Raw genomic sequence first — 22560 nt, 5'->3', positions numbered from 1 at the left:
TCAATGCTATGTAATTGATTTGTTGGTTTTTACCATTCTTCTCTGAGAAAAATATCAGAAAGGCCATTCGAACAGATATCCAAATACATTCTTCCTTTCCTTTGCTTCTTCTTCAACTTGTGGTTCTGGATGATTAGGCATTTGTCTTGTATTTGTGCGCGACATCGTCTTTGAGCTATTGACCTCAACCAAATACATAGATGAGAGAGTCAGTGATTGTTGCGTCAATGAGGTGGTGGTTAATGATTAAAAACTTACCGATTGAACGGTATGGTTCATGGTGGGATGAGAATCTTCCATGTGTCCATCTCGAGTCTTGTATCGGTATTTGAATTGAGCGGTTTGACTGTATAGCCATACACATGCGTTAGTCTTTTGCCCTAAAAGACAGATATGGCTTGAGGAAGAAACTTACGAAGGGTGGACATCATGTTTGTTTTTGTTATCCCATGGATTGACAACACCTGTAGCCATGAGTTGTCGAGTAGCATCAGGTTCAGAAGCTTTGGTCATACTATATTTGCGAAGCAGGTTAGCATTCATTGATATACACATATACACCTGTCAGGTCGATCACATGATCGTTCTTGCCCAACTCTAAAAGAGAAAGCGATATCACCCGTGCCCCGATCCGCTCCGGTACGTGGGAAAAAAATCATAGAAAAAATCATATACATTGAAAATGGTCACACTCACAAGAAGTAGCCTGCTACACCCAAGATACCAGTGACGATGATACTCAATGGGTAAAGAGCTGGATCACGTTTGGCGAATCGGTTGACATTCTTAGTTGCTTGTTGGAGGTTTCCGGTGTGAGAAAGGTTGTGGGGATCGGACTGTTTGAGCAAAAGGGACGTTGAGGAAGGCGAAACGAGTGATGACGGAGTGGAGAATACGAGATGAAGACACGATGAGATTTGATTGAAATAAAAGGTAAAAATGGAAATGCAGATCGAGATCGAAACAAGAGTTTAAGAAATTCAAGTCAGCACTAGTACCTTCACTCGTTGAGTAGAATAGGATGACTGACCTGAGGTTGTCTGGGAGGTAGAGAAGACATTGTTGTTATGTGTTGGTTTGAATTGGATATGTAATAAGCTATATAAGTCGTCAGTTGTTGATTGTTGTTAATATAAGAAAGGAAGAAAGAAAGAAGTAATGCAAGTCAAGTCAAAGTATATATACCCGAGCTGTAGATGAGATACTGACGCAATACTCTCATCCCATCGAGTTTCAGGGAATGGGCTAGATATGGGACATGGAACTTAGTACTTACTGATTCGATTGATCTGGCTTTAAAAGTATGATTTTGAGGAATAGTTGCGTAAGAAAGAGGAGATGAGAGAGAGATGCACTTAATATCTTTTATATGCTCTCTGCTGACTTTCAAGTTTCACCAGGTGCTTTAACGTGGGTGGGGGTGGAGTGTGAAAAGTTATGTTCTGACCATTCATATTCAAGCTATAATCACAAAGGGGGATGACATATGACGTCACTTGAAATTTGATACCTTGGGAACCAAAATTACCTCATTCAGGTTAAAACTACTGTGTTGGGATGGAATGTGGCGGTTGTGAGCATTAACCGGCATGTCACACAGGAAAGACTGTCTTGTGGTCGAATATATTATCAATGATTGCCTTGAGTAAATGGTAACTAAGTGAGAACAGAGCTGTATCTCTGATCACTCACTACACTAGAGATTATTCACAGTATGCATTATTACATGCTATCGACATGTGGGAAATGATTATAAACACAATATTCTATCTATATACAGTATACATATTTAAATCCTTCATCTATCCCGACCTATCATCTCCATAATTCTTCCCTCAAACGATATCTCCTTTTTTCCAATTATCCCAATTGTGGTTCCACTCTACTCGAAGAACTTGACGATTTCATTCAATTCAGTCATTTTGATACCGTGTTTAGGATAACAGATAAAAGTTCTTTCACCGGTCACACCGAATTTTTCTCTAAATCCAGCTTTCTTGTCTAAACTCATCGATTTCACAATCCCACGATAAGTCCTCTCCATTATCTTGGACTTCGTATTACCTATTCCGTGTGAAACTAGGAAATTCTCAGATACCGCTGAGCCAAACGTCACGTTTTCACCTTGAACTGCTGATAATGCAGTTTGAACCGTTGATTCAATTGCTCCATGTGATGACGATGGGAAATCCAAGGCCCATTTTAACTGATATCCATTTTTAGGTGATAAACGAGTCAAAACTACCAATGTTTCAATTCTAGGTTCTTCTGATACTCCATCTTCTTTTACATGGCCATCTACATGGATATTTTCATCACCGTTCTCGGTAGGTTTATGCTTTTTAGGATCAGTTTCAGCGATGAAATACCTTCGATGTTTTTGATCTTTCCAAGGTGCGATTTCAGTTAAATGTATTTGTTTACCTCTTTCTGATCTTGTTGATTTCCATTCTTCGATTCTCTTATCGATTTTAGCAATTATTTCATCATCTGGGTCAATTTCTTTCACTTTGAAAATACCTTTTTCTTGTTTGTTATTTTGGATGACTTCAGGAGTCACTTTATCGGAATTTGATCTTTGTTCTTCCGTACAACTCAATGTTCTCCATCCGTAATTTTCAGCTAAAATATCTTGAAATTCTTCTGAAACCAACATCCAAACAGGTTTTAGTCTTAATTCATGTACGACGAATTGTAAGAATCTTTTGGTTATTTCCGACTTTTGTTTATCGTCACATAATGGATCACCTGTTATCATACAATACTTGTTTGATTGTTTGACATATCCAATTGCTGCACCTGTATGTTCATCTCTCCAGATCTCGAATCGATCATCCAACCAAGATGTATTGGTAGCATCTCCGTAATTTGCGATGAGATCTTCTAAGGGTGGTGGGTTTTGCGGATCATGTGGTTTCATCGTATCAGATTCAGGATGAGGTAAGGATGCTTCTTTAGCAGGTAGTGATTTAGGATCACGATGGAATAATGAAGCTAATCTGATATCCGGTAAATCAAGATAGAATGTTATAATTCGTTCTAATCCTAAACCCGCACCTCCATGAGGTGGCATACCCCAGTCGAATGCGCTCAGATATTCTTCCATTTCACTTTCGATGATTCCACTTTCTCTCATACTTTCCCTTAATGCAGTAGGGTCGTTTATTCTTTGTCCACCGGTACAGATCTCTTGACCTCTGACGAACATGTCGAAAGAGTTGGTGGTCTTTCCATCGTTGGCTGTATAGAATGGTCGAGCGGATTTAGGGAACCGATCGACAATGTAATAATCTGCTCCGTACTTCTCTTTCACTAATTGACCCAAACGAATTTCATCCGGAGTACTCAAATCCTCCTCTTCGACATCCCTTCCATCATCTCGAAGCATCTGGACAGCATCTGAGAACGGAATAATGGGAGTTTGATCAAGGAAAACGAAATCATCACTTTGCCACATTTCCCTGATTCTAGCTAATTCAGTCTTCATTGAGGCAAGAGCTCGGAACATGTTCTTCATGATGATATCGAGAACTTCGAAAACTTCGTGGTAGTCTTGTTTCAGGGACAGTTCGATATCAAGACCGGTATATTCTGTCAGATGTCGATGGGTATTTGAGTTCTCTGCTCTGAAAACGGGGCCGATCTGAAAGCAGAGATGGGATTAGCTAGAGTTAAAATTATAAAAGAATTGAAGTTGCATTTCGTGTGTAATAGTGTTTTGAACTTACCTCATAAACCCTTCCGAAATCAGCAGAAATAGCCATCTGTTTCATCAATTGAGGACTTTGAGCTAAGAAAGCTTTCCTACCGAAATAATTGACTCTAAACACTTCTGCACCTGATTCAGTCGCTGCAGGTTGTAATTTCGGCGTATTAATCTCAATAAAATCCATGTCATCTAATGTATCTCTGAAAATTTTCAACAGTTTAGCACGAACTTTGAATATAGATTGATTTGAAGGATGTCTCAAGTCCAATGTCCTATTATGTAGCCTATTTCTCTGTGGAGGTGGTTGAGTACCATGATATAAACCAAATGGGATATTTTTGGATGCTTCAACTAGATGAATAGATTCAATTTGTAATTCTAATCGTGTATCGGTTTTGAAATTTATGGGTTTAGGTGGATTTTTCAATATACCCGAAACTTGTACTATTGATTCATCAGGTATTCTGTTGGTCCATTTGATCATATGTTCACTCGCTTCTTCGGTATTCAATACACCTTGGATGGTGAATCCTCTATGACGAAGTATGATGAAGTCTAACTTTGATGATAATTCTCGCTGAGTATGAATCCTCGCTCTGAACGTGACTCTTTCACCTTCAGGCAATGTGATAATTTCATCAATCAATATGATTTCTCCAGGATGGCTTAAATCACCATAACGATTTCTCGTTTCAGGATCTTCATTTTGAGATGCTATTCGATCCGATTCTTTTCTACGTCTTTCAATTTCTTCTTTTTCAGATTCAGCCTTGAGTTGTTTCTCCTCTTTCTCTTGTCTTTTCTGTTCACTTCGTTGAGCAGCTTTGCCTTGTTCAGGTAATCCATCTTGATCTGTATCTCCATCAATTTGTTTATCACTGCTTTTCAAATGAAGTTTCGTAGCTATAGCTGAGGGTTTCAGAGCATGTCCAAGCTTTTGCAGAGGGTTGGTTGAAGACGAAGTGTCGGTATGTGCCGTAGTAGCATTGACCGTCATGTTGATGTACTTGTCTCTTATTGATTGACTTCGAGAATATTGCTAATGATGATGATGATGATGTGACGGAATAGGAGGGGATATTCTATATTTAGTAACTAGGAGCCATGTACGTGCATTGATTGACAGGGTATAGTATGAGATTGATGATGAAGACGAAGAAATGATCTTTATCAATCTTATTTGTTTCAATACGAGTAGTGTTGACGGATATCTTTGATAATCCAATCAATTCAGTTATGATAAATGATATCCTTTTTTTCCCTTCGCCACCAGCACCACCACTCACTGCTATAACAACCTATTGTGCATTGTGCATTGTGCATTGTGCATTGGGCATTGGGCATCCGCAATCCGCAATCAATCAATGATGTCAACCCCCAGTGGTTATCAATCAGATCTTGTACTTTGGTGTAACCATATGCCGGGAATCCATTTTCCCCTTTTGTCAAAACGGTACTAACCTATTTTACCCTTTTTCATACCCAGATACGCCATGACACAGCAACCAAAGCCCCCCTTCACGTCCACGCCACGATTACATCTTAGCTCACCATCACGATGACCACGTATGCTATAACAAAGGGACTGATGAGGTCATTGAAACGAATGGTAGACCAGAGTATGTAAAGGATGAAATTCGGTAGTGGAAATAACAAGGATAAGATTAACTTTTTTACGGTGATTGTGCCGAGATTGTGTGTGATTACATAATGAAACCCTGAGAGGTCGACTTTTGGAATTTGATTCCTGCGAACCGTGTTGGTCCCTCCTTTGAAGCTCGGTCTCGTAACTTGTAGATTACACACATTTGGTGTTCAATACTCTCTTGAGGGGATAGTTCACGCAGATTGCTTCACAGGATGTCTGTCGCATTTTCAGCATCAGCAGTGATACCAACACCAACACCAGCTCCAGCTCCAGCTCCAGCACCCAGCTGGTCCCTCCTTCTTCGTGCAAAGGCATTACGTCAAGCTGCATCTGTATCATTGGGTATACAACATTATACAACCCCCATAGCACCTTCTCCATCTCTGACCGAATACATCGATTCCGCTATCGGCTCATCTCCAGCGACCAAATGCATCAGACTTGACATATATCATCCACCCAACACCCCGACTGAGAATGACAATGAAATTCAGAAGAGACCTGGATTGATAGTTTTCCATGGAGGTGGATTCGTCATTGGACAAGGAACAGATGATTCAAGATTTGCTCAAGCCGCTATGGATATATTAGGATGCACAGTATTCGCAGTATCATATAGATTAGCGCCTGAACATCCATTTCCTATCCCTGTTGAAGACTGCTTGTCATCCATCATACACATAATCCAATTTGAAAACGCGAGGAAATACGGTATTGACAATGAAAAGATTTTATTGAGTGGGTTTTCAGCAGGTGGTAATTTATCTTTTTCAGCTTTAAATATCCTTAATTCACCCAATGATTGTGATCAATATCAATATAATATACCGAATAACCTACCAAAGATCAAAGGGATTATTCTATTTTACCCATTACTGAACTATTCAATAAGGAGAGAAGATAAACTGAAAACTATATCAAAACCTGAATATGGATTACCCACTTCTTTAACCACATTATTCGATTCTTCGTATCTACCAAACGCCATCGAGAGAGGAATAGACAGAAAGGAAATTAGAATATCACCTGGATTAGCATCGGATATACTGATAAAGGAACTACCTCCTGTTTTTATCACTTTGTGCGAATATGATATGTTGAGACAAGAAGGAATAGATTTCATACATCGTCTAGAAGGTTTAGGTAAAGATGTTAAGTGGAGTGAGGTGAAAGGTGAGAAGCACGGTTGGGATAAACAACCCTCTATGTGGATTAAACCAAGTATCATGGAAGAATATACCAAAGCTTTAAATGCCGCTAAAGAGTGGTTAGACGGGGAGCTGTAATGGGAATACGAATTGGCTTGAACGAGTATTGGTGGTTACAACAAAGGTGTTGCCATGTTCTAGAATTCATGTACTTCGACTTGTTGTAGTGCTTCTCATGATGTATCATATCGGTTCCTCATGCCCTCTACTCAGATCCCTTTAGGCATCCAGTATGGCTGGACCTTCTCCATACAAAGCACGGACATATTCTAATCAGATGACATCGATAGGCTGTTTCACATGTTGCATCTTCCTGGCTCCACTTGACATCGTCCGTGACCACGATACACTGTGATCGTCTGATCGGACTACATGATGAGGTTCACATTGATTAGCATGTCAGTATTTTCATCTTGTTCTCATTGACGATTCAATACGTTGTCATTTCTTACTCCCGGAGTATTTTGCAATTCCTTGATGTGGGGTCTCCTTATCGTGCATCTAAATCGATTGCCGAGAAACCGAGAATGATCACAGGACACATATATGTAAATTACCCAATTGGGATATTTGTTATTTCTCCTTTCCGCTGGGACCTGGTCTTTGGGCTTAGGAAATGACGTATTTGGGAATTCTGCTGTGAGATAGGTTACGTCGTTATCCGGAAATAGACTATTTTATTATTATTATGGCTTGCATGCATGTAAAAAGCACTACTACTCGTAGAGATGGTATTAAATTGTGTTATTCACCGAATTCGGTTAAGAGGGAGGGGAGCAACAGAAAAGGAAAAGAGAATATTGAAGCGAATAACCACTTGATCACGTTTTTTATTTTTAGAGTACTCGTAGTAGTCAAAATGTAATAACAATTCCTATGAGACGTCATACATGCATATACCCCATGCATGCGCTTTAGTACTATATTTCTCACACTCTATATGCTTGTTAAGACCATTTTTCAAACTCTTCCGTCTTTCACTTTGAACTACTGAACATTGGTGACGGCTATCTTCTCGCAAAGACCATCTTGATTCCCCAGTCCCCTTTTGCGAAACCCCTCATCTCCCAGAGAAGTGATAATAGTCGCCTAATCCTACCGAGGTTGAAAACGCAGTCATATTCTCGTGGCCAGATACGAGGAGACGTAGTTCTCAATCATGGCTTTAACACATCGAAAGAACCATAAGAAGGACCCCGAGTCGGGTGATGCTGATGCTGAAGCTAAGCGAAATGAGGAAGAAGAGAAGAAGAGTGAGTGCGATACTTGATTTGTAGACTCAACCTATAACGACCGAGAGTCTGACTTGGTTTGGCATTTTGTATCTATTTATCGTTCCAGAATACGAAGGAGAAGAATACGATGTCTTACTTCGATACGTCGAAGAGCAAAAACAGAAACTCAAAAATAAGAAAGACGATGATGGAGATAAAGATGAAGAAAATGTTAAATATACAAGGAAATGGTATACACCTTGGAAAAAGACCAAAGTTGAATCTGGTAATAAAAAAGTCAGTTGCCAAAACCATGAACTTCATCATTTCTATACACCGAGTGGTTCAGAGAAAATGGAAAATGGAACAAGTTGACGAAGCTCATATAACATGTTATTTTAGGTTCCTTCTGAATGGCTAGAAACTGATAGACAAAAAGGTCTTTCATCTTCTGATATTGATGAAAGAAGGAAACATTCAGGTTTCAATGAATTGGAAAGGTATGTTTTGTTTCTTTCATTTCACCTTATCCCAAGAACGGAAATGCGTCACTGATACGTTGCGTCTTGTTCATAGTCCATCTGAAAATCAATTCATCAAATTCATCTCATACTTCAGAGGTCCTATTTTGTACGTCATGGAATTAGCTGTTCTCTTGGCTGCCGGTCTTAGAGATTGGATCGATTTCGGTGTTATTATCGGTATACTTTTCTTGAACGCTGCTGTCGGTTGGTATCAGGAAAAGTAAGTATTCAGATAACATTATCTTCGATACGCGCGAGGCAAGCATTCGAGCTAATCAACGCGAACGTACTATTATAGACAAGCAGGAGATATTGTTGCTCAGCTCAAAGCTGGTATCGCTATGAAAGCTACAGTCGTTCGGGATGGTAAAGAACAAGAAATCGAAGCTAGGGAATTGGTTCCGGGTGATATCGTCGTATTAGAAGAAGGTGTCACTATCGCCGCTGATGCAAAGGTAAGCTCCCTATTCGCATCGAGTTTATCAGGGTCACCATGGCTAATTGCTTGTTGCATAGATTGTTGGTGACTACGACGATAAGGACGGAGCCAAGGTATATTTTTATTTGTTACAAATAACGAATATCTTTCGCTGATCTCTAGAACCCTTAGTCAAAGGAGATCCTTGATCGACATGAAAAGACAAAGAAAAAGGGCAACAATTCCGATTCCGACAATGAAGAGGACGAAAATGATGATGATGGACCAGACAAGGGTCCCTCAGTCATGTCAGTCGACCAATCTGCTATCACCGGTGAATCATTGGCTGTCGACAAGTTCATCGGCGACGTGGCATACTATACTTGTGGTGTTAAAAGAGGAAAATGTTATGGTGTTGTCACCGTTTCCGCCAAAGGCTCTTTCGTAGGTAGAACTGCTGCTTTAGTCTCTAGTAAGTCATCGTAAAACATGATATTCACCGTAAGCTTGGTCTAACATTATTTGCAGATTCAAACGAAGTTGGTCATTTCCAAATTGTATTAGGTGGAATTGGTACTACGTGAGTTGTATCCATTCCTCGAGCCGTCAAAAAACTCCTGGTTGCTAAGATTTTCACCATTAACAGCCTTTTGGTAATGGTCATTGCATTCATCTTCGCTGTTTGGATTGGTGGTTTCTTCCGAGGAACAAAAATCGCTTCCCCCGACCAAAACAATCTGCTCGTGTACGCATTGATCTTCCTCATCGTTGGTGTACCTGTCGGTCTTCCAGTGGTCACCACTACTACCCTTGCGGTCGGAGCAGCTTATCTCGCTAGAAGAAAAGCCATTGTTCAAAAATTGACTGCTATCGAATCTCTTGCCGGTGTCGATATCTTATGTTCCGATAAAACTGGTACCTTGACCGCAAACAAATTGTCACTCAATGAGCCTTACATCGCGCCAAATGTGGATCCAAATTGGTTTATGACCGCTGCTGTTCTTGCTTCTTCTCATAATGTCAGAGGTTTAGATCCCATTGATAAAGTTACTATCGTAGGCTTGAAGGTAAGTTATGTATATCCTCTGGGTCCAAGGAGACTCTTATGGCTAATCTCCTTGTCGAATTCGATAGGACTTCCCCAAAGCTCAGGAAATGCTTAAACAAGGATGGAAAACTAATAAGTTCACGCCTTTCGATCCTGTATCCAAACGAATCACAGCCGAAGTAGAAAAAGATGGCAAACACTTCACTTGCGCCAAAGGTGCACCCAACGCTATTCTCAAATTGGCCAAATTCGATCCTGCAACTGTAGCTGATTACCGAAATCAAGCTCAAGGATTTGCTACTCGAGGATTTAGATCTTTGGGTGTTGCAGTCAAAGAAGATGGAAAAGAATGGGAATTATTGGGAATGTTGTGCATGTTCGATCCTCCCCGTGCTGACACCGCGAAGGTAAGTCAGCTAGCTTAATATCACGATCATACAGACTTCTATGGCTGACTATTCGACCCACTCAGACGATTGGTGAAGCTCATGATCTTGGTATCTCCGTCAAAATGTTAACTGGCGATGCCGTCGCTATTGCCAAAGAAACCTGTAAACAATTAGGACTGAAAACCAATGTCTACGATTCCGAAAAACTTATTGGAGGCGGAATGTCAGGATCTGATATAAGAGATTTTGTCGAAGCTGCAGATGGTTTCGCTGAAGTTTTCCCTGAACACAAATATCAAGTCGTCAATTTACTTCAAGAAAGAGGACATTTAACTGCTATGACAGGAGATGGTGTGAACGATGCTCCATCGCTCAAAAAGGCCGATTGTGGTATTGCAGTCGAAGGTGCTTCTGACGCTGCAAGAACAGCTGCAGATGTAGTTTTCTTGGATGAAGGTTTGAGTACTATCATCACTGCCATCAAGGTCGCGAGACAGATTTTCCATAGAATGAAAGCATATATCATTTACCGGTAAGTACTTTTGCCTTCGTTGTTTAATAGAGATGAGCTGATAACGGTGCAATGCAGTATCGCCCTTTGTGTACATTTACAAGTTTATCTAATGCTTTCTATCTTGATCAAAAACGAGACTATTAGAGTAGATTTGATCGTTTTCTTGGCTATTTTCGCGGACGTAGCTACCATTGCTATCGCTTACGATCGAGGTATGTTTTATCCTTCCTCATATGTGGATCTACCAATATGAAGCTGACAACTCTTCCCTCAGCCCCTTATGCCAGACAACCTGTTGAATGGCAATTACCTAAAGTCTGGATTATCTCTACCATTATGGGTTCGTTCACACTATTCCAGAGTGGGCCATCTGCTAACAATACTCATCAACAGGTCTTCTTCTTGCGGCAGGTACCTGGATTATTAGAGGAACTTTGTATCTTGAAAATGGAGGTATCATCCAGAACTTTGGCTCAGTGCAGGAAATCCTGTTCCTCGAAGTTGCTCTTACCGAATCATGGGTTATCTGTGAGTGATTTGTGAACAGCATGTCCAATTCTGTTCATAACTGATTTGCGTGTCCTTGCTAGTCATTACTCGACTCGCGCAAGAAAAGGGTACTCCCAACGTTTTCCCATCCTTCCAACTTATCGCTGCTGTGTTTGCTGTTGATATCTTAGCGTCCTTCTTCGCTGCTTACGGCTGGATCTCTGGCCCCGCCATTGAACATGGTGGATGGGTTGACATTGTCACTATAATTAAGATTTGGGGATACTCATTCGGTGTAACAGTCGTCATCTTACTTGTTTACCTCGTTCTCAACAAGGTGACTTGGTTAGATAACATCGGCAGAGTAACAAGATCCAAACGAAATGAGAAATTAGAGAACTTTTTGACTGATCTTCAAAGATTGACCATCGTACATGAAAGTGATCATAATGGATCCTATTTCAGGTTTGCTTCAGGTGGATCTGGATCAGCCACACCCAAGAACTCGTCTTCCGATGGAAATAAAGGTGATGGCAAAGACAAGAAAGGACAAGCAAAAGATGCTAAAACCAAAAAGGATGCACAAGATGCCAAAAGCTCAAAACCAGATGACAAAGGTAAAGGTGTTGAAGGTGGTGATAAAACGTTATCAGATCATGCAGGAAAAGGCGATCAAGCTATTCAACAAAAGAAAGAAGATGATCAACCGAAACGAGATATGTCGTCAAAAGGCAAACCTCAAGTTGACACCAAACCTGTAGGACAAGGACATAATTCTCTACCAGATGAAAAAACTCAACCTACCGCGACACAAGGTCAAAGTCAAAAAACAGACGAAGAAAGTTCAGAAGGTACTCATGTCGAACCTTGACTTGTAAACCATATCGATCTAGGTCAACCTTTATAGGTAATTAAAAAGCCTGATCGATATGGATTGGACAGACGCCTTAAACGATGAGAGAGGTCTGAGGTGATAGGTGAGAAGAAGCGTTCGAGGAAGGAGTCAGAGCTGATGAGAGAGAAAAAGAAAAGACGGACAATGTAGCTCATAGAATCAATAGGTCTCATAATTCTCATATATAATCATTCTCATTTTACAGTAACCAGATAAATATCTCTAAATAACAACACAATCATACCAAAAACAAATGTATATTGCTTCATCAGATTAGTGAGATGCCCTAAGGCTATTAGACTGGATAACTCAATGTTTATCCTTGACATATTGTGCTAAAGCCAGTGATATGCTGATCGAAGGAGTTGTCAGGCTGAGGCCCTCCGTTCGTGAAATCCCTCCATTTCATCAATCGCCTGAACATTTGGTCAATTCAAGCAGGTATACTGTAGGGGTTCTAACGATGATTGGTCAATTAAGCCCCAAAGATGAATGGTGACTATACATGACTGGTCTATGAAACGGTGATCTTGTAAATAGAAATGGCTTCCTTGGTATCGCGTCAACATGGGAGGAACTGCTTGGCAACGTATAAAAGTGATCAACGTGAAAAGAATGATGATAAATTGTATCAAAGAGGAAGACGCGATTGTCCTGTGAAAGTCAGCCCTGAACAATCGTTTTAGCGGTTGGCACTGAAAGGTGTGGATTCGACTCTATGAGTATACACGATGATATACACTCCAGTATAATTAATATTGGACGTCCCGACGAAGCTGCTTATACGACTCATCACTATAGATATACCTGTACAAATGCTCTTCTTCGCAGGATTGAATTGACTTGTGCCTTTGTGTCTCTTTGGGTCAAACATCGTATCAGCTCGAGACCCATCAAGAGTGTCGCAGATCACCATATTGAATTCGGGATAATGCAGTGAAAGGCGGCTTCAAGAATAATCTCGAACTGTCAACACCTTCACCATTATCATCATCATCATCTTCGTCACAGGCTTCACTAACCCTTCATTGGGACGCGGATCAATTCCCACACACCGAGAGATCAGAGTTGTTTTTGTTGAATTGTATGAAAATCATTCCTTTGACAGACACCGGGATGGTGATGAAGAATTCACAGATCTCAAAAATGTCATCTCGGCAAGTTCCCATTTTCTCAAACGCTTTACCCCAATCATTCACACCTCATATACAGTACACAAAAGACTGTATGATCAAGTGTAGATACATACATACAGTAACACTGTGTTACTGATGATTTTTGCCTTGATTAATCACAATATGTTTCTCGTAGTGTTACGCTATACCTAAAAAAGAGGGAATAGCAAATGAACCATTCAAATTCCACAGTCGTGTTTGGAGCGATTTTAACCCTTTGTCCGTCTTGACTGGAGGTGATAGGGATATAGCTCAAATCCTTTGTCCACCTACAGACAACGATTACTGCAGGGATTGCGCCCACGACGGGATCGATACAGTGAGTTCAAATTGAGTACGCCGCTGAAAACATACTGTGCCAGTAAAAAGCATACTATGCAACGCCACTCGGTTCACTGGCTGATGATGATATTTCACACGATACCCGTAACAGGACAAACAGGACTGATTCTTTCGAGATAGAACGCTTCACTTGGTAAAGAAGAGAATATGCTTATATGTCAATCATTACCAATCTGGCTCAAAGTTTTTGTAATTGTAAGTTGTTTGGACAATTTGAATGCCACACGATACTGTATACTTGTCTTAAATGATCACACTTCTGAGCCTTTGCAAACCGTCTTGTCATAAATGAGGATCGATTCTCCTTGGGATGGATGCTCGTGATTGCTAAATGTCGCTATCTGATCCTGGAGTAATACTATTAATGCATCACCTTCACCTCTTCAGACAGAATTGGACTGTCTGTGCGATGAACCAGCGTACCAAGTCGGCATTCCAGTTCGTGCTACGCGCATCATTTTTCACTTCAGTCTCTCCTGTTTCTGATGACTCATCCCTTTGACATATATAAGCGATCTCAGGAGCTGACAAGAAGAATCAGAAATTTACGATCAACGATGAATGGTAGGCATGCATAATTACTTGATGAAACACTGATCTGATCAAAGGGAAATCAATTTTCCAGCGGATGACAATTTGCGGAAAGGAAAAATTGCTTGGCATAGCTCATACTCGTTGTATACGAGTTACTGCGATGCTACAAGAAGAGATCGTACATGCTTAACAGCAAAACCTCACGCCCAATTAACATACATATATATAAATTTATACCTAGGCAAAACGTATCTGTCATTAAACTTGAATATCAATCTACCAGAATGCTCATCTCGACACTTGTCCCCCTTCTGCCATTATTCCTATGTAGCCGTATAAAACCTGTATCTGCCTATGGAGATCCCGCCGTCACTCAAATCTCCATTGAGTACGAGCTCGGAGTTCGTGGTGGTTATAAGAATGTTCTTCATTCGTCAGCTTCAAATGGTGCAATGGGATTTCGGTGGAGTCAAAAAGAATTAGATGAAAAAAAGAAACAAAACTTTTATGTTGAATACTATAGCTTGTGGGACGATGATAGCGATGAAGATGATCTCGAAGATCTAAAAGCTAATATTTCAGTAAGTTTCCTTCACACATATATGTGTATGTAAGAATATACGGATATCCCTCCAATTATCTTTTGCTTCTCATATGATTATAGTGTACGATCGAACCGAAAGACGCTGTTGATTCTCCCTTGACTTGGAAATTCAGTAACCCAAAGATAAAGTATATCAACATGATATCCGACGTCTATGGGGGCGATAAGACTGCGAGTAGAATCGTTTGTCCTTCTGATGGGAGTGATAACTTCAAGGCTTGGTTTGGAGATGGAATTGATACTGTAAGTGATCGAATTGCTCTCAATCAATCCACTTATTTTTTCTTTTACAGATAATGCGATGGTCATCCTGATCGTGAGCTGACTCTGTTTAAGAGGACGAATAATTGTATTCCGATCATAGGCGTTATCAGTCTTTGTGAGGGTATACGATGACTAAGGAAACGGTATACAGAGGATAGAACACTGGGTATCATAGCCCTTCTATGTGTATTGACTATGCAGCTATGGTATATCTAATCATATTTACGGCTATCGTTCATGACATGATACTTGTTATCGCTCGGGAACATTCCTTTGTGGCACACTCACGTCTGGACCTCATGCTGGTGATTTGATTTTAACAAGAACTCAGTTAATGTAGACCGTCGCGAAGGAGACATACAGTACAATATACAAAAAACTTACAGGCAAAACGGACGGCGAAAAGGATAGGGTTAGAACGAATCTGGATAATGATATTGAGTCCAGGTGTAAACATTGTGTGTCTATCCTTTGTTGTATCACTGACATCATCGTGAATCAATCAGGCCAAAGGCCGCCATCCCACCTTCCCTTTCTCTTCTCCGTTGATGAGCAAGGGAGAAGATCCCGAGATCGGTCGCTGATGGAGGGGGTTATTTAGTTCACTTGCGCTGATCTGGAATGTAGGCTTTCAGTAGTGAAAAAGGGACGGCAATTTTTTGCTGGTCATGATTAATCCCCTTGACACACACACAGAGATAGTAGATGTTGCTGATGCTACAATACGCTCTTGGAGCACAAGCTGGTACATATAAAGGCAAGCATATCTAAAATATCTTCGGAAGTCGGTTCATCCAGACAGTAAATATTTTAGTGTCATACACTTGTACACCTTAACGTAAAATAATTAATTCACGACATGCTCATTAGGAGAATCGCTTGTCTTTCTTCAACCATTTGTACTTTTCAGCTTAGATCTGTGGTAGCGACAAGTGACCCTGTGACTGATATCGTGATACAATGGGGTAAGGGAGTTCGTGGAGCCTATAGTGGGACAGAAGCCTCTGACGCAAATGCTCTTGAGTTCATTTGGGATCAGGAAGAACTCGATAACCACGTCAAGAAAGAATTTTATGTTTTGCTGTATGAACACCATACTTTTGATTTCGATGGAAGTGAAGAATTCAAAGATCTACAAGCTAATATCTCGGTGAGTCCCTTTTCAACTGAAATGAATTATACAACATGCACCTCCCGCGTTTATTCTTCCTCGAATCCTTTGACACCGGTATGAGTAGAGTGAAACAGCTGACTTTGAGTCATACTACGGTATATGCTATAGTGTTACGCGGAAGCGAAAAAGGCTGAAAACTCTGTCCCTTGGTTCTACTTTAGTAATCCCCATATATTACCCACGTCGTACTTATCTGGAGGTAATTCGGATCTAGCTAGGATCTATTGTCCTCCAGATGAGAATGCTGATTTCAGGGATTGGATGAAGGACGGAATCGACTCGGTCAGTGCTCATGCTACACCGTAGCTCAACCATTTCATCCGATTGTTGGAGGATTTAAAAGCTGAATCAGGTGACTTTTTGAATAGGACAAAATCTGATGTCTTTTTACGAAACGTCTGTACAGCAGTCGGCAAAGACGAGATAAGAAGAGGTTGATACCAGCGGTGAGAAAGCTATAACTTACCCGAACGAATCAATTGCAGTTAATCATTGGAGGCCATCTTATCATGTTGTATGGTGGACAAACTCATTATGCATTATAAGCTTGAAGCCCGCTTATTGTATGGGGATATACTGCTCATTCTGAGCATGTGATCGCGTTACGAGTCTCGTTCAATGTCTAATTGTGGCCTTCAATATTGTTTGATCTTCTCCTTACATTTGGTGTGAAGTTGTCTTCGAGCATGAAGGATCGTCAAGGGGACCACAATGGAACTGCATCAATCTAGAACAGATGAAAGGAACGATGTTGGGGGAAAGGCAGATTCCCGGTCAGAATAAATCCCTTTAATGCTTAAACAAAGGGTACAAGTCGATGTTACATTAGTTTGGTGACTGATTGAATGTACATATAAATAGCAAGTCTCCCAGATAGACAAGAAATCTGCGACGTTTATTGTGATCAACCAAATATCTTGGGCCGATATATAGTTTTGCGACTCGAGATAGCAACCATAATACATATCATGTTGATCAGTAAAGTCTCTTTGCTGCTATCAGCACTCTGTGCTCTTCAGCTGGAATCTGTCGTAACAGCACAAGAGATAGTACCTGTGACTACCGTGGCGATTATGTGGGGGAAAGGCGTTCGTGGAGCTCATGGAGGAGCGGAAGTCTCACCAGACACAGCTGGTCTTGAATTCGTTTGGACTCAGGACCAATTTGACGAACATCTAAAGAAAGATTTCTACGTCCTATATGATGATTCCGACGAGTTCAAAGAAGTGAGAGCCAATATATCCGTAAGTCCCTTCATAGATTACCAGTATCTGGTATCAGACCATCGCTCTACGTATAGCATAAATCATGAGATCCAATGGCTGATTATTCCGTTACATATTCAAGTGTCATGCAGAGGCGAAGAAACCTGAAGTGACAGAACCTACCTTTTGGTTCAATAATCCTTCTGGACTATCATCCTTACCATACTTGACTGGAAGTGATGCCAATACAGCTAGGGTCTATTGTCTTCCCGAAGAGAACACTGATATCAGGGATGGGAAGATTATTGAAATCGACTCCGTGAGTACTCAAACTACATTGGACGGGATAGGGAGCGTTTGAAAAATGACACAACTGGCTTGCGATCACTGTAGGATAAAACCTTGATCACTTGACGAATGACGTGTTGAGCGCGGACCAGGACTTAGAGATTTTGAAGACTTAGGGACTGGAGTACGCCTTCATGTATCGCGTGTTGTACACTGAATCGCAACTATATATGCACTTGTGACCTGTGAAGGTTACTCGAGTATTGAGCACTTTGAATCGCTGCTCTTGAGGAATGGATTCTGTCATTACGTAATCTTTGCTAAAGTTCTCTCGTCAACGTTGTTGATGTTGTGCCCCGCTTGAGAGATAACGATTAGTCAAGTAACAAGTGAAGCATATAGTATTCCCTCTCTGTCTATACATGAACACCCATACATACACGGGAGAGTCTGGCGACAGCACCATCGTCTCGAAAGTAAGATGTACTGGCCTACAGCGACTACACGTCTCGTTGATACACCGTCACCGCTTGATAGTAAACCCATCAAACGCGTCAAATCAAGCAGGAAAGGTAATTTCTTCGCGAGTCTCACTGAAGATGGTTTAGGAGTATGGGATGTCAGAGTATGTTTTCTACAGATCTAGACATACCTGAGATAGAGAAGCCTAGCTAATACTCGACGTCTCTAGCCGACGGTCTTACAAGCTGCTATCATCAGGTCGCCGGCGAGCCTCGAGCGATTCGGGGCGAATGTTGATGTGTTTTGGGCATATGATGGAAGAGGCTTAATAATCCTGGTCAGCGAGCTCCATCTATCGGAACTCTCATAGCTAACTAGGTGATCACTCGCATAGACCAGTACATCCCATTTGTTGTTTTACCAACTCGTTCCATCCTCTCGACCATCCTATAATTCACCTGGACCTTCAACCCCTGGACCAGGTGAAGGTGACGTAGTGATGGGTTGGGATCTGCGAGCATTAGGAACAGCTTTCATCATGGGAAGATGCGAATCACTTGTCACTCAACCTCATAACCTCCTCATGATCCTTCAACATCCACCTTCGATCCTCTCGGTTCCATGGCCTGTACCAAGTCAACTACTTTCTCCTCCTGGGTCTCATTTCCCTCCACCGCCTCTAGATGGGGATTCTGAAACCCAAGTAGATTGTGCAGTATGGGATTTATCAAATGCTAAAGACTGGATGATCGGAGGTGGAAATGACAATTTACCATTACCTAAAGAAATCACTTGTTTCCGTACACCAGGTTTACCGTTCGTGTATACATTGCTTAACCAAGATGGAAGGTTATACGTTTTTTATCAATCGAACCAACTTTCACAAATGCCAATCTCAGATTCTCAAAGAGCAGAACTGAATTCTGGACCGAAATATGTAGGAGTTAAAGTACATCCTCCACCTAAAACGCATGATGTAACAAAACGAGTCGAGGCCTTAGGATTCAGGCAAGACCTGAAAGATGACGGAGAAGGTGTGGACGACAGGGCTGTACATGTATCTGTCAATCCCAGATTCGGATTGATGGCTATTGGTTTGATAAGGTAAGTTTAGATTCTTACAGAATGTGTAGGTAGCTAATCCGTACTAGTGGCAAGATAAACATCATTTCATTACCTCCATATCCTGCTCAACCGAGACTATCACATACACTTGACCTCAGGATATCGGCAAACCTCCGTAAGCTGTCGCGTCTAGTATCAAACCTCATCAGCTGACTTCATACGGGTGCAAGACTCCTCACCCGGCAGTGTAACGAGCCTTGCTTGGACAGGAGATGGATACTGCCTCGCAGCAGGATACGAGAAAGGCTGGGCGGCGTGGAGTATGGGTGGCAGATTAGGTGGCTGGGGAGTGAAAGACAACGATGAAACTACTAGCGACGAGGCAATTGGGGTCAAAGATCTTGTAAGTCTGCGGTATCTGTCTCGGCTCTTCATTTCGAGACACCCAGCTGAGTGTATGATGCAGTTCTGGGTACCAGGGAATCTAGAAGTGTTCCTTCTTCGACCTGATCATAATCATGGACCTCAGCTGGAAGTTGTGTCTTTCGTTAAGAGCGCAACAACGAGTCAGCAATCGCCGGTGAGAGAAAGGCGTCCTCTACTCTTAGCAATTCGATACTGATATGACGTTTGCATAGGATAACACGCGATACGCCTTCTTGCAAATGGATGATCGCGTCTTGGTATATAGAGGAGCAGATCAACCAGATATGAGTGTGATCAATCCCGAGTCTGACGTGTGGCAAAGCATCAAGGTGTGCAGCATTTACGGTGCCTGCTTGAAAAGACCTAGCTGATAAGTGGCTTAACAGATTCCTTCGGCCTACATCGCCACCAATTGGCCGCTCAGATACGCCTCTATATCTTCGGATGGTAAATTGATCGCAGTAGCTGGGAGGAAAGGCTTGACCCATTATTCAGCAGCATCGGGACGGTGGAAGCTGTTTCCCGATGAGAGACAAGAAAGGGAATTTTCAGTCAGAGGCGGACTTCTTTGGTTCCATCACGTCTTGATCGCTGCCATTGACATTGAAAAGACACATCAAGTAAGTCCTATTATTCCGCTTCCAGCGTACTGTGCGGTGATCTTTCGAAATGGCGGCGCGATTGGAGCTTACGATATTCACACAGATTCGACTGTACTCGCGAGATTGGGATTTGACCGAGATCCTTCATACCCAAACTCTTCCTTCTCCAGTGTTGGTCATGACACTTCTCGATAATTCTTTGTTGGTCTATACGGCCGACAACACCTTGTACCACTTTCTGATCTTACCTACTCAAACTTCTATCAAGCTACATTTATGCGGCAGTATCAGTTTTAGGGGCATAGTTCAGGTGCCTAGTAGAGTGAGAGGGATGAGTTGGATGATACCGTTGGCGCAGAAGAGTCAGTCTGTCCTCCCTCTGCATGTTGGCGTGAATAGTCGCCCATAAAATCGCAATATCGTATCGTGTCTTCACAGAAATGCTGATTTGAAAACATCTTCTCAGATCTCGGCGATCCAGCGGATGATCTTATAGTAGCGACCATAATCTTCTTGGTCGATGGAAAGCTGGTGCTCCTCCGACCACGCAGAGTGAGCTGAATGAGCACCTTCTCAAGAGGAAACTCAAGAGCTGACACCGTCCTGCTAGGCTCGTACAGATGAGGTCCGATACGATATGCAAATCCTTGCCGATCGCATCGAGGTTTACTGGACACATTTACACGGTGTAGCTACGCTCGAAAACTCCTTATGGGGATATGATGGTCAAAATATGAGAATTTGGTTGGATGCTCTTACAATCGAAGCTACTCGAGTTGATAGTACCAGTGATAGTTATGAAGTGGTCGAAGAGAGTGTCAAGCTTAGGTTAGATTTCTATCCACTGTGTGAGTTATCATTGACAGTATCTATATGACCCGCTGTAACAATTGGAATACGTGAAGACGGCCTGACTTTGAAGATGTTTATAGCTATTCTGATGGACAAAGCAATCATAATAGGAGTTGATCCTGAATCATCACTAAGACTTCCATGGCCAATATACAAGATATCAACCTCCTCGCATCTATTTTTACCACAGTTCTTGAGATATCATCTATCGTCTTCACAGCCAAACCTGTTGAACGCATTGATTTTAGCTAGACAATATGATAAATTGGTATACTTCGCTCACTCCTTGGAGATACTGTTACATTCAGTATTGGAAGATGAAGTTTCAAAACCGACTCTTCCGTCTAAACTATCCTCATCTTCCATCGATTTGAATGATTCTACTCCTTCTACACCAAAGATGAATCTCCTGTCAGCAGTAATTCAATTCTTGGATCATTTCTCATCATCACTAGAAGTAGTTGTGGGTTGCGCTCGGAAGACAGAGGTCGATAGATGGAAGGTATTATTCGATATAGTCGGATCACCAAGGGAATTATTCGAAATCTGTCTCAAGGAAGGCAAACTTAGAACTGCGGCGAGTTACTTGTTAGTCTTGCATGGATTAGGTGAAGGTGAGGAAATTGACGTAGGTGACGTTGATGTGAGTTGGTCATTATATCTTCTCCTTCCAGCCTAATGTCCAACAAGTCCAACTTCGGCAACAGGTCAGATATGAGAGATGTATAGCTGATTTGGGGTCATGGCAGGATACAATACGGTTACTCAGACAAGCTATCAATGCAAAAGAATACCACGTGAGTGTCAACTTCGTCCCTAATACAATTCGATATCTGTCGCTTCGATAGAGCCAATCGATGTCTGTTATGCATGCAACGCTGACATCGTCTTAATGTTAAACTAGCTATGTAAAGAACTTTTGAGGTTCCTGCATTCAATAGATGATTCAGGATCGGCACTTACTCTTGCTGTCAATCAAGTTGGAATTTTAACTTCGGAACCAACTTCACCTATTCTCGATGTAGAACAACCATCATCTACGCCTTTAGTATCGCACCAAGACGTGAATCTTTCAACCCCAAGTATAACTTTATCATCCTCGACTCCAGCATCACACAATGACCTCACCAACACGACCTCTCAGGCGGATCTGCCAGAGGGTGATAAAGAACTAAAGCAGGAAAGGGTCAACTCGCCTTTCCAGCTGAGTTCAGAGAGGATGTATATGACTCCTCCTTCGCCCAGGACCGTAGATAGGTTCGAGGTTAATCCAGAAATCCAAGACGGGATTGAAAGTATCTTGGAAACGCCCCAGAGTGCCTCGAGAGATTGACAGGGGTATCAACCAGACGTTGAAACTGTACAAGCTAAAGAAAACACAAGACCACTATGCCTTTATGACATAACGAAAAATGCATGTTAATGTTGTATCTCATGAAAATGAAAATGTGGCGAATGACTGTATTCTCAATATGCTACTTTAATCTGAATTTTCCAATGGACTTCCACCC

General features: G+C 41.6%; 8 protein-coding genes across 8 annotated transcripts; 6 read left to right on the top strand and 2 right to left on the bottom strand.

Moving 5' to 3' along the window:
* Nucleotides 1-133: 133 nt before the first annotated feature.
* Nucleotides 134-1060, bottom strand: IL334_005711 (uncharacterized protein; the record flags this gene model as incomplete). Its single annotated transcript, XM_062937419.1, has 5 exons — nt 134-175; nt 259-346; nt 416-514; nt 697-836; nt 1031-1060. The coding sequence occupies 5 exons, from the start codon at nt 1058-1060 to the stop codon at nt 134-136; spliced, it is 399 nt and encodes a 132-aa protein (XP_062793470.1).
* Nucleotides 1061-1882: 822 nt separating this feature from the next.
* IL334_005710 (aspartate-tRNA(Asn) ligase) lies at nt 1883-4706 on the bottom strand (the record flags this gene model as incomplete). Its single annotated transcript, XM_062937418.1, has 2 exons — nt 1883-3643; nt 3729-4706. 2 exons carry the CDS (start codon nt 4704-4706, stop codon nt 1883-1885), a joined length of 2739 nt encoding a protein of 912 aa, XP_062793469.1.
* Nucleotides 4707-5569: 863 nt separating this feature from the next.
* Nucleotides 5570-6643, top strand: IL334_005709 (uncharacterized protein; the record flags this gene model as incomplete). The annotated part of the gene is made up of 1 exon (XM_062937417.1): nt 5570-6643. One exon carries the CDS (start codon nt 5570-5572, stop codon nt 6641-6643), a length of 1074 nt encoding a protein of 357 aa, XP_062793468.1.
* A 1081-nt stretch (nt 6644-7724) lies between these two features.
* On the top strand, nt 7725-12032 carry IL334_005708 (plasma-membrane proton-efflux P-type ATPase; the record flags this gene model as incomplete). Its single annotated transcript, XM_062937416.1, has 15 exons — nt 7725-7818; nt 7907-8076; nt 8182-8279; nt 8356-8523; nt 8602-8758; nt 8820-8855; nt 8914-9193; nt 9250-9301; nt 9368-9788; nt 9856-10176; nt 10242-10690; nt 10748-10884; nt 10947-11012; nt 11066-11200; nt 11263-12032. The coding sequence occupies 15 exons, from the start codon at nt 7725-7727 to the stop codon at nt 12030-12032; spliced, it is 3354 nt and encodes a 1117-aa protein (XP_062793467.1).
* Nucleotides 12033-14391: 2359 nt separating this feature from the next.
* IL334_005707 (uncharacterized protein) lies at nt 14392-15025 on the top strand (the record flags this gene model as incomplete). The annotated part of the gene is made up of 3 exons (XM_062937415.1): nt 14392-14688; nt 14772-14954; nt 15005-15025. The coding sequence occupies 3 exons, from the start codon at nt 14392-14394 to the stop codon at nt 15023-15025; spliced, it is 501 nt and encodes a 166-aa protein (XP_062793466.1).
* Nucleotides 15026-15834: 809 nt separating this feature from the next.
* IL334_005706 (uncharacterized protein) lies at nt 15835-16455 on the top strand (the record flags this gene model as incomplete). Its single annotated transcript, XM_062937414.1, has 2 exons — nt 15835-16125; nt 16258-16455. The coding sequence occupies 2 exons, from the start codon at nt 15835-15837 to the stop codon at nt 16453-16455; spliced, it is 489 nt and encodes a 162-aa protein (XP_062793465.1).
* Nucleotides 16456-17117: 662 nt separating this feature from the next.
* On the top strand, nt 17118-17768 carry IL334_005705 (uncharacterized protein; the record flags this gene model as incomplete). The annotated part of the gene is made up of 3 exons (XM_062937413.1): nt 17118-17393; nt 17497-17673; nt 17748-17768. The coding sequence occupies 3 exons, from the start codon at nt 17118-17120 to the stop codon at nt 17766-17768; spliced, it is 474 nt and encodes a 157-aa protein (XP_062793464.1).
* Nucleotides 17769-18123: 355 nt separating this feature from the next.
* On the top strand, nt 18124-22382 carry IL334_005704 (uncharacterized protein; the record flags this gene model as incomplete). The annotated part of the gene is made up of 14 exons (XM_062937412.1): nt 18124-18267; nt 18334-18441; nt 18499-19208; nt 19256-19344; nt 19400-19572; nt 19636-19749; nt 19808-19924; nt 19982-20215; nt 20301-20559; nt 20664-20749; nt 20808-21045; nt 21130-21677; nt 21799-21846; nt 21954-22382. The coding sequence occupies 14 exons, from the start codon at nt 18124-18126 to the stop codon at nt 22380-22382; spliced, it is 3297 nt and encodes a 1098-aa protein (XP_062793463.1).
* Nucleotides 22383-22560: the final 178 nt, after the last annotated feature.

This window comes from Kwoniella shivajii, chromosome 7 (assembly GCF_035658355.1).
Source record: "Kwoniella shivajii chromosome 7, complete sequence".
NCBI lineage: Eukaryota > Fungi > Basidiomycota > Tremellomycetes > Tremellales > Cryptococcaceae > Kwoniella > Kwoniella shivajii.
The sequence above is the reverse complement of the archived record's forward strand: the minus strand, read 5'-3'. Positions and strand labels throughout refer to the sequence as shown.